At 32.2% G+C, this 12,153-nt stretch overlaps 1 protein-coding gene across 1 annotated transcript in view; it reads left to right on the top strand.

Annotated features, from left to right (window-relative positions):
• LOC144835805 (clustered mitochondria protein homolog) overlaps positions 1–12,153 on the top strand; it is a 31,482-nt gene that overhangs the window by 16,740 nt on the left and 2,589 nt on the right. The window contains exons 8-23 of the mRNA XM_078690900.1: positions 1,816–1,919; positions 2,022–2,065; positions 2,475–2,659; positions 2,866–2,968; positions 4,196–4,408; positions 6,379–6,474; positions 7,459–7,537; positions 7,825–7,930; positions 8,282–8,550; positions 8,898–9,025; positions 9,224–9,301; positions 9,713–9,856; positions 10,750–10,911; positions 11,225–11,291; positions 11,437–11,527; positions 11,836–12,077. Of these exons, the coding sequence (XP_078547026.1) occupies positions 1,816–1,919; positions 2,022–2,065; positions 2,475–2,659; positions 2,866–2,968; positions 4,196–4,408; positions 6,379–6,474; positions 7,459–7,537; positions 7,825–7,930; positions 8,282–8,550; positions 8,898–9,025; positions 9,224–9,301; positions 9,713–9,856; positions 10,750–10,911; positions 11,225–11,291; positions 11,437–11,527; positions 11,836–12,077 (2,111 nt within the window). The remainder of the gene's footprint in view (positions 1–1,815; positions 1,920–2,021; positions 2,066–2,474; positions 2,660–2,865; positions 2,969–4,195; positions 4,409–6,378; positions 6,475–7,458; positions 7,538–7,824; positions 7,931–8,281; positions 8,551–8,897; positions 9,026–9,223; positions 9,302–9,712; positions 9,857–10,749; positions 10,912–11,224; positions 11,292–11,436; positions 11,528–11,835; positions 12,078–12,153) is intronic.

Genomic DNA, 12,153 nt, shown 5'->3' with positions numbered 1-12,153 from the left:
TTCTTGGGAGAAGAAACAGGACAAATTTTCAAGCCGGAAAATAACGGTTAAAAACACCCAATTAATTCTATACTATAATTGATTATCGCTATGCAATGCAAATAACGGCATTTTGGGTAATGTTAGTTAATGACCAACCACAAATTTAAACGATTTATTTGGGAGCAGAAATAGAGCAGAAACATGGTCGGCCTAAACGTTATTTTTTTAAATAGCCGGTTTATTTGGCGCTATGCAACAGAAACATATCCTGTAACATTAACAAGTGGAATTATCCATTTAAAGTAGTAAATAATATAATAGTGTTTGGCGTTATAGAAGATTGACCTAATATTAGTTCAATGTGTTTTGTGTCTTTTAGGTTTATTAAGATTTAGGCTTCCTTTTCCTGTTGGTTGTTCGAGTGACTAACTCATCCTAATAACTAAACCTGATAATATTATATCTTTATTATATTATATTGAGTCATACTATTTTATTGGTATAATTTGCTAAATATATACTATATAACTCTTCCAAAATGAACCGTTGTGTTTGGCCATTGTCTTTGGTTTTAATAATGCAGCACAAGGGATAAGAAATAACGCAATATAAACTATAAGAGATATGAAAGAAATATTAAAAATTACCCTGAAATCTGTTTTTATAGTTGTAATTTAGTTGAAATAGTGATATTATTTTGTTTTAATATGAAGTTAATGTATATATGTATCCAAAAGCAAATTACTGAAAAAATGACAATGCAGTGGGTATCAGTGACTGGATTTCAATGGAGATACAAAATAAATAAGCACTGAAAAAATGACAATGCTGTGGGTATCAGTGGCTGGATCTCAATGGAGATACAAAAAAAAAGTATAACAGCCAGAAATGTTAGCAGAGCTTTCGGCAACAGTAGCCTCAGTGCAAGTATATATATATATACAGTATTTAAATCTTAAAAATGATTTCATAAACCTGGTAAAGAGTTAAAAAATAATACTGCAGTAATAATTTTGATAGGTCCCATACTAGTCAAGTCAAGTCAAGTCAAGCCAAGTATCATTTATTGCCATTTGTTTTATGAAAAAAACATAGAAGTTCTGTTTGCTCTGTTGGTGGAACCCAATATCCAACGGACACAAAAAACGAACTCAAAACAAAAACATTACAAAAAGTGTCTACATGATGTTCAAGGCTCTAATAGATCCTGGAAAGAAACTATTTGTAAATCGTGCCTTATTGGCCTTAATAGAATGAAATCGCCGAATACTAATAGACAATTTTAAATACTACTAAATTTCTTTACTTGAAACTATAAATTTGTAATTTTGTAATGTTGTTGAGTCATGAGTTTATTGATTTTTTCTATCTATCTTTCATACATAATCAAACAGAAGTTTTATTTATAGTAGCAGTAGTGCTAAGATAAGGTATCAATACCATATATCATTGTATTTAATGAATTTTGCTACATCATTTATATAAATACATTAATAAATTGTTACCTTGAGATAGATACTTAAGTAGCAATGCTTGTTTGACTAAAGTCAGCAATTTTAAAAAGTCTTCAATTCTTCCTCTAACTTTTTATGTTACCAGGGAAGAGTGCTTTCTAAATGTTGTGATTTAATAAAGCTCTGTCTACACTATCAATCTTTGTGACAAAAAAATGTGATGTGCCCATATATGACATAATGAATGATGTCATATTACTACCATATTTAAGGATATCTCTACCATATTTGGGTACATCACACTTTTTTTGTCAAACTAGTTTAGAGAGAGCTTTATGGAAAGATGGGACATTAATAGTTTGGTTTTTGTTTCATTTAGATCACATCGTCATCCATTTGAGAGAGTTCCTACACCATTCCAAACATTCAGTTGGCTAGCGCCCTCGACGGAGCATTCAGTTGATACTATTCGTGCTGAAGATGGTGAGTTGTTCAACGGAAACCTTCAAAACAGAAAAAAAATGTTTATAAAAGTGTATTATAAAACAATGAATTAATTTGAATATTTGTCATTGTTTTTTGCAGCATTTTCTTCAAGACTTGGATATGAGGAACATATACCTGGACAGGTATTTTTTTGTTTGTATTTATGTTAGAATTAAAGTACAGTTCTTTTAATGCCTGGATAGACAGAGGTTGATGGAGACACCCCAATCAAAGTCTTCCACTCAGCTTAAAGCTTATTTTAAGGCCTTCCACCAAAGTGGAGTTGTGACTTGAAAGAGTGGAGTTGTGGCTTGGTGGTTATGATGCTTGGCTACAACTCCAGGGTCCCGAGTTCAAGTCCCGTTTTTTCTAAGGATAAAAATTACAACTCCACTCGCAAAGACTTGTGTATATGTTTGTCTTGTGAACCTCCGAGGGTCCCTAATGATCAGCAATTGCTGGATGGATTACCCTCATTAAATATGATCCAAAAAAAAAAAAAAAATCTCTTGTGTTATCATAAAACTAATTTTATCCCTCTTACGCATATAGACTCGAGACTGGAACGAGGAAACCATGACAACAAGAGAATTACCTAGAAAGCAGTTGCCAGAGCGTCTACTACGAGAGAGGGCGATATTCAAAGTACATAGTGATTTTGTGATGGCAGCAACACGCGGAGCTGTTGCCGTTATTGATGGCAACGTGATGGCAATCAATCCTGGTGAAGAATCCAAGTAAGTCATCACTTTTGTGCAATTTTATTTCCAAATTTTTAAAAGTTAATTGGACCTCCTCTCTTGCAAATATTGCTAAAAATTTCCAAACACGAAGTGAAGCCTCCTTTTTAACAAAAAAACATCAAATATTGATTAAAATAATGTATGAAATATTAAGGAAAGTACTAGAAAAAGAATAAAATGAATGTTGTTTTTTTTTGTAGGCAGCAGATGTTTATTTGGAACAACATCTTCTTTAGCCTAGGATTTGACGTCAAAGACCATTATAAAGATTTAGGTGGAGACCATGCAGCTTATGTTGCACCGGTAAGTAGAAGCCCCACCTCTATTCAAGGGACACCTAAATCCTTTGGATAAAGATCATATATGTTTTATCTCTAGCCAACCCCTATTTAGGGGACACGCTTATTAAGGGAGTGGAGTGGAGTTGTGGCTTGGTGGTTTTGATGCTTGGCTACCAATCCAATCCTGGGTTCAAGTCCTGTCACATGTCAGGATTTAAGGACAAAATTACAACTCCACTCCCAAAGACTTGTAATAAGACTTTGTTTATGTAGAGCATCTTGTGTATATGTTTGTCTTATGAACCTCTGATGATCAGCAATTGCTGGATGGATTCACCCTCAGTAAATATGGTGTAAAAAAAATTTGTTGAACCTCCCAGGAGCATATATGTTTTAACACTAGCCTTGCTCTATTTAGGGGACACCCCTATTAAGACAACACTTTGTTGGGCTTCTATAAGTTGTCTACTGTATTCATGTTTAAACCATATCATACTTGGAGAAACAATCTTTTTGTGATAATATTGTGATTTCATTTTAAACAAATTATGTACCAAATTTGTGGCACCTAAAACTCATTTGTTAGTGGCACTTGTCAGGTTTTGAAAGAAAGCCTTACAAAAATGATAATCAAAATAATTCCTAAAAATGCTTGTGCTTGTTAACAAGAAATGCCATTCAGCTTATTGGAAATGATAAGTAGATGCTTGTATCGACAAATGGGTGAAATAATTTCAAATTGGATTTGTAAAACTGATTTATCATCTATGCTATAAAAGTGTAGTAATTACTGAATGGGATTTAGTAGTGTGGACATTAAAACATAGTTGTTGGCTATTAGCCAGAATTATATATTAAAGATGTATTGTCCCCCAAAAACATGGAAAATAAAATCAGACTTTGAATAGACCACTATGTAGTTTTAATAAATTTAAACACTTCCATAGAAAAAAATTAATAAACAATGTTTTCGCTTACAAAAAGACAAAATAAATGTTTAAATTTAACCAAAAACCTATTGGCTGGCAGTCAATTTGACTTTTTTTGCTTTAAATTACAGTTTTTTCAGGTAAATACATTTTTTTCATCCAATTTTTTTGTGTATTATTTGACATTAATATGGCATATTCAACAAAAATGTTAAGAATTATTTTGTCGGGAGGACAATACATCTTGAATGTATTCTATTTTCACCTCTGTTCATTGTATTCAATTTATTATTATCATTTCTAAATTTCTCCTTTTTCAGAACAATGATCTTCATGGTGTGAAAGCCTACTGTAATGCTGATGTCGAGGGTTTGTACACTTTAGGTACAGTTGTCGTTGATTACCGTGGTTACAGAATTACAGCGCAGTCCATTATCCCAGGCATTCTAGAGCGAGAGCAGGAGGAGTCTGTCATCTATGGCTCAATTGATTTTGGAAAATCCGTAGTCTCAAATGAAAAGTACACAGAACTTGTAAGTTAATAGTAGAATTGGTAGAATTAATTTACATCTTAAGCTCTGTCTACACTATCAAACTTTATGTGAAAAAAAAAATGTGATGTGCCCATATATGGACATGATGATGTCACATCACTACCATATTTGGGCATATCACTACCATATTTGGTCATCATAACCACCAATCCACAACTCCATATTCTTCAAAAACAGTTGTTCATCATCTCTTAAGCTCTGTCTACATTATCAAACTTTATGTAACATCAAAATGTGATGTGCCCATATATAGGACATGACGATGTCACATCGCTACCATATTTGGGCACATCACACTTTTTTTGTCAAACTAGTTTGATAGTGTAAACAGAGCTTTAGAATCTTACTTTACTATTGTTAATCTTAAATCTTTTATTTAACTAAAACAAAATAACTAATAATAATTAAGGACAAAAAATGCTAGAATAATTATATGTATTGCATATTTTACAACTACAAGCCAGGTCATTTGATTTAACCCAGGTCACTTGATTTAACCCAGGTCACTTGATTTAACCCAGGTCAACCCAGGCCACTTGATTTAACCCAGGTCACTTGAGACATGTTTATTCACAGACAACACTGATCAAGTTGAAACATAAACATATTCTAATATTATAAAATGATATGTCAATGCATTATTCATTCATTACCATTCAATCAAAAACTAGCAATCATCAGAATAGATTTATACTTCAGATTTTTAGATCTCTTATAATTCATCGTCTCCTTCAGAGAGTTTTGTACTCAAGTGTACACACAGCTTAATTAATATGTCAATCCGATTCGTTTTTTATTGAGTACCCTTAAAACTTATTCAGTACATTTACGATTACAATTACTCTATTATTAATACATTGTATACTGTACATTAAGATGTTGAGACATACATCTATACATAATAAATCTTAAAACTTAATTATAATTTATTTGATATTTTATGCAGAATAATAAGTTTTATGTTTAGTCTGTATTATTTTGATTCTACTAGTGCATTCATATTGCAAACTGATGTATTGTATATTTACAGTATTTAACCTTATAATGCTATGCTCTGTCTACACTATCAAACTATTTTGGAAAAAAAAGTGTGATGTACTCAAATATGGTAGTGATATGAACAAATATGGTAGTGATATGACTTAATCATGTCCATATATGGGCAGTTTGATAGTGTAGACACAGAGCTTTAGTGTATTCTTGAATAGCTACTCCATTATCTCTTTGCTTTTTGTCATTATATCTGTGCTTTCATACAATTTTAATGCTAACAAAATGTTATTGTTAATAGATACTTTAATTGGTTACTAATAATTAAATATTTACAATCTAAATAATTAATGCTTAGTCATCTCATCAACAATTTTATACAAACAAATATTTATAGTAACAGTTAATATATAATCTATTTTATCACAATCTGTAACACAAGACCATGACAAAAAAAAAATATATAGGCCTATAATATACTACTAAAACATCGTATTACCCTATTCTAACAAATAAGAAATGGAGCTGTTAGCTTGGTGGTTAACGTGCTTGCCTTTTAATCCCAATGTCTGTAGTTCAATCCTGACCTAGTTCCAAGGTTGTAACTCACAACTCCACTCCCTAGGCCTCAAATGAGACTTAAATTATAAGTATGATAAATTAAATTATTAAATAGTTTATCCATCCTGTAATTGACAGTTAGTCGATGTTGGATGTGTATGGAATAAAAAAAAAAAAAATAATAATAATAATTTAATCTTCTCTAAAACTAAATGTAAAATATATTAATGCCTCTAGAGCCTTCCATAGCCACCATTACTTTCTTTACTTCTATGAAATCCAGGAATTCCCTTGCGTCCCACGAAAGTGGTCTTCAATTAAATTTCAAGATATTAACAACACCTTTTTATTTATTGTAATATAGTTGGATTAACATTGTGTTTTCTTTCTGAATTTAGTTAACAAAATCTGCTCAACATCTCAAAATATTGCCGCATAAAGTTATCAACAGCGAGAAGGAGGAAGTAAAAATATACTCATCAATAGAATGCAAGGTAAGCACATTCACTTCAATCAAATTCTGTCATCAAAGCTCAAAGTATTTCGAAACTGGTGAAGCTTTAAGCTCTGTCTACACTATCAAACTAGTTTGACAAAAAAGTGTGATGTGCCCAAATATGGTGGTGATACGCCCAAAAATGGTGGTGATATGACATCATCGTGTCTATATATGAGCACATCGCATTTTTTACATCGTAAAGTTTGATAGTGTAGACAAGGCTTTAGTTTTGATTTCCATTCTTTTTCTGTACTTAACTTAAAAAAATGGATGAATTAGTTAACTATTTCTTCCATCGTTAAAGGAATTATTTCAACCAAACTAATATCATTAGTAATTATGCTAAATTATTCATCATGAATATTCATACCCAATATTCCACCCCCTCATATAGATTTTTAACCCAAAAAAAAAAACCATTTATTCTTTGTTAATGAATGCAAAATTGTACATATTGTCTGAAACATATGGGTATGGAAATGTTCATAAATGTAAACAGTAAGAATGTTCTAGTTATTACTAAAGCTCTGTCTACACTATCAAACTAGTTTGACAAAAACAGTGTGATGTGCCCAAATATGGTAGCGATGTGACATCGTCATGTCCTATATATGGGCACATCGCATTTTGATGTCACATAGAGTTTGATAATGTAGTCAGAGCTTAAGAGATGATGAACAACTGTTTTTGAAGAATATGGAGTTGTGGATTGGTGGTTATGATGCTTGGCTACCACTCCAAGGGTCCTGGGTTCAAGTCCCATCACATGTCAGGATTTTTTCTAAGGACAAAATTACAACTCCACTCCCAAAGACTTGTAATAAAACTTTGTTTATGTAGAGCATCTTGTGTATATGTTCGTCTCGTGAACCTCTGATGGTCCCTAATGATCAGCAATTGCTGGATGGATCACACTCATTAAATATGGTAAAAAAAAAAATATATATATATAATAACAACATTGTTAAATAATCCATAGGGAATACGTGGTAACGACGGAAGACATTACATCTTGGATCTTCTACGTACCTTTCCAACAGACGCCAACTACTGGCCTTGTGAGTTATATTTTCATTTCATATTTAATTAATGTGCCCATATATGGACATGATGATGTCATATCACTACCTTATTTAAGCATATCACTACCGTATTTGGGCATATCACACCTTTTTTGTCAAACTAGTTTGATAGTGTAGATGGACCTAAAGCTCTATCTACACTATCAAACTTTATGCGACAGAAAAAAAATGTGATGTGACCATATATGGCACTATCATATTTGAGCATATGACTACCATACTTGGGCAAAAACTTGTTGATGTTGATTTTTGTTTTGTTTCAGTGGGAAACGATAATGTTCCAGAAGAAATAAAGGCACTCGGCTTTCCACGTGAACACAGACACAAGTTGTGTAGGCTTAGGCCTGAGCTTGTAGAGAGTTTTATAGAGTAAGTCCACATAGAAATAGCAACAAAATTAAAAATACAATGTATACATATATGTATACAAAAGCTTTGTCTACACTATCAAATTAGTTTGACAAAATAGTGTGATGTGCCCAAATATGGTATCATGTCCATATATGGGTACTTCACATTTTTGTTGTCGCATAAAGTTTGATAGTGTAGTCAGAGCCAATCCTTTGAGACACCCCCTGTTCAGGGAACCCTTTCTTGTGAAACAACGAAGGTACAATATGTTTTAGTACCTTATCAAAGGTGTCCCTTTAATATTGGTTCTACTGTAGTACATTGTACCGAATGATACAAGCATTCAATATAATTTTATTTAATTTGCAGTAATAGATACATGGTGTTTATACGTTACGCAGCGTCCCTGCTGATGCAAGAACAACAGAAACACCAAACAAGTAATAACGAAATCAACAAGGACCAAAATAAACAAGCTGAATCTAATCCAGAAAAAGTAAACGGGGAATCAACTCCCAATGGAATGGCGGCGGAAAAGGGAGAGGAAGAAGTAGAAAAGACGGAAGTAACACCAACAGAGGGCGATATGACAGAACAAGAAAAGAAGCTGAATACGATATCAGCTACGAAGGAAACATGTAATGAACTGTTATCTGTTTTTGTAGAATACATATTGAAACAAAAATAGGCAGAGAAAAATGAAATTACATTCAAGATAAATTTGTACTACTGTTTTTAAAATTTGTGAGCAAGTATGCAAGTTACTTTGTATTCTCTTGATTTTGGGTTTAATAATGCTCTCTCTACACTATCAAACTTTTTGTAAAAAAAAAAAATGTGAAGTGCCCATATATGGACATGATGTTGTCACATCACTATTTGGGTATATCACTAGCATATCTAGTTGCCAAACTAGTTTGATAATGTAGACAGACCTTAAGATACAATAATTTTTAATTTTTGTATTAATTATGTTTTTGTATAGTTGGTGAGAATCATATTGATATAATCAAGAAGGCTGCTCTGTTTGCTGGTTCTCTCAGTAACACAGAGTTTGATATCCGCTTTAACCCAGACATCTACTCGGATGGCGTCATCCACGCTCACGAGGGCGTAAGTAGCATTGCTTATTATTTGGGTACAGAATACTTTATAACACACCTAAGTAGATTCTTGTGATGATTGGTCTATAAAATATATCCTTTCACCCCATGGAATTATTTGTACCATTGCACTCATAAACATTCATAATTTTTTTAATAGTAGTTGATTTATTTCACAAATATAGTTTATTAATTTTGTCTTTTCCAGACCGAACAATTTGAACGAGAAAAGAAGATTATTATAGACGCAGCACACTTTGTGCTTGGAGTACAAATTCCAACATTTGTAAGTTAAATATATTTGATTTCATTTTTTAAATGAACTCCAACCAAACATTTAGTGAACAGGGTTCTCTTAATATGGTGTCCCCTGGATAGGGGTTGGCCTGGTGTTGCGTCATATATTGTCCTTACAATCCTTGTACGATTCATAGGAAATTATCCCCAAAGACGGGATCTACTATATGACATTGTTGTTTGTAGTTATGATTTATTTCTACATAAACAGTCGAGGGAAAAATATCAGAAAGCTTACTACTTTCTAGGAGTTTTATGTGGTTATTATTCGTCAGATAGTCTAAATTGTTTTGACAATTCTTAACTCACTTTGTAACATGATCACAGCCATTTGCTCCCCTGCCCCCCTCAACTGTAAATAAGATATGCTATAAATTGTCTATACCTTGTGCATTGTTAGATACGTGAATGTCAAGAACACACGATAGCACCATTGGATGGAACCACCCTAACTGAAATGCTACATCAAAGGGGTATCAACATGAGGTATCTTGGTACAGTAACAGCCATAGTACAGAATGCTGCATTACTTACATATCTTTATGTAAGTACACTTTTTATGATACCAAATATTCAATTATATATATTTTTTCTATATTAAAGATGTATTGTCCCTTTGACTAATTCCAAAAAAATAAAGATTTCGAAAAAAAGTGGGTCATTTTGAAGTATCATAATAATTAGTAAAAAAAAAATCATTTAACTGAAATACAGACGTTTTTTTGTTCAAAAAATAACTTTGACTTCAAAACATATCCCATAATGCAACGCGATTGTTTGACTACTCTGTATGCATAATCATAAAACTTCCTCGCGAACACCTTCTCAACCTTGACTCTCAAACAATCCTAATCAGCATCATGCATAATGCATACTCGTTGTTTTAAATCTTTGTTTACTTGCGCTCGCGACGATTTTCCAGTCGAAATGTAATCAACTTATTTACCTGTTAATTACGTAAAGTTTTTGGCTCAAATATTACTTTGATATGGCCAATGGCCAGAATATTTTGACCTTCATTTTTTGTGTTTCAAGGGACAATACATCTTTAAAAATAAGTATTAAGAATAGTATAGTGTTGTACAAAGAGAATTTTCAAATAATGTAATTGGAACTTGGCTACATTTAAAATATTTTTTTTTTAAATTGTTTGTAATTGATGTTTTTAATTGAAGGCCTTTTGTAAAAAAAAATCTTCAATCCAGCTTTTTTAGCTGCTACAAATTTTGCCTTTTAATTGTTTTGATGTTTTTAAAAATTTAAATAAAGATACCGAGATATATAAATACATTTTCAGAACAATTAAATTGTTATCTATATTTATATATAAATGTTCTATTTTTTTATACTACTGCTATAAAGTGAGGTTATTTCTTGATCCACCAAACATATTTATATCTGTATGTTGGTAGTAATAGCCAATTTCTTTTTTCTTAGAAACTACTGGTCAGTGAGCTTATAACGCGATCTGCTAAACACATTTACAAGACATATATGCAAGGAGTTGGTATGGTGAACCTGGCTGCCGCTAAGACACAGTTTCTTAATTGTTATTTAAGTTCATTTGCTAACCCTCTACCAGCAAAGACAGAAGATGAGGTAACAATAATGTCAATTAGTAAACAAATTATTTATGCATGTTGACATTCAGGAAGATTGTATGTTAACGGTTTACAGTGAAGATAAAAGCTGTGTACAGTATAAGTTGAGCCTTTGTTAGCATTAATAGTCTATCAAACTAGACAAAAAATGTGTAATGTGCCCAAATATGGTAGTGATATGCTCAAATATGGTAGTGACATGACATCATGTCCATATATGGGAACATCACATTTTTTTTGTCACATAAGGTTTGATATAGTAGACAAAACTATACGAAAAATGATTATTTTTTGTTTGTTTCGTTTTATAGATGAATGGATATGGAAGGAAAAAGAACAAAAAAAAGAAAAATAGAACATTGCCAACAATAGCAAATGGTTAGTTTACAAAACATGTATTTAATTCATTCAAACTTGGAGATTTTAATTTAGAAAGCACACATGTATGGAAATACATTTGCTTTAAATTTTAGTGGTTTTTATTTCACTGTTTTGATGAAAAGTATTGGTTTTTTTTTAATAGACAACAATGGATGGGCAAGCTTAACTCCGTTGGACTTGTGGTCAAGCATTAAAACAGAGATCAAGGATTATTTTCACTTTGAACTAGAAGGGTAGCTACAAATTGAAATCTGTATATTGTGATATTATTGTGCTTTAACAAAGCAGCTATTGTTTTGCTTTTTTTATCAAAGTAAAAAAAAATAGAATTTGAATATTGTATATTGAATGCAAATCAAATCAATCTCTTTATTTATCAATACAATAAACATAATGAGAGAGTAATAAATTTAATGATGTTGAAAGGGACCTCCAAGAAACCCAAGAGGCTTGTGATATGAGGCCCCACTATAAACTAGTTACATTAAGATAAATAATAAATAAATAAATAAAAAGCCCGTAATTTTCTTGTTCTTCTTAGATGCGAAGACAAGGACACAATGCTGCAAAATCTCCAAATACAGAAAGTTACGCTCTTGCGAGAATTCTGTCGTCGAATGGGTCTGCAACTACTTATCCGCGAGTATGTGTTTGACGGTAAACAGAAGCCGACGTTTACAGAAGACGATATCTTGAATGTCTTCCCACAACCTAAACACATCAATCCAGTAGCGAGCGATGCTTATAATTTCTATCAGAGTGGACAGGCTAAGATTCAGCAAGGTTAGTATTGGATACTTGTTTTTTATTGAGGCAAATGAGGACTCAAGTTGCAATGTTGCGAGAAAACTTGCCATCT

Source organism: Antedon bifida, chromosome 2, assembly GCF_963402885.1.
Source record: "Antedon bifida chromosome 2, ecAntBifi1.1, whole genome shotgun sequence".
Classification (NCBI taxonomy): domain Eukaryota; kingdom Metazoa; phylum Echinodermata; class Crinoidea; order Comatulida; family Antedonidae; genus Antedon; species Antedon bifida.
Note: the sequence above shows the minus strand (reverse complement) of the source record. Positions and strands in the feature narration are given on the sequence as shown.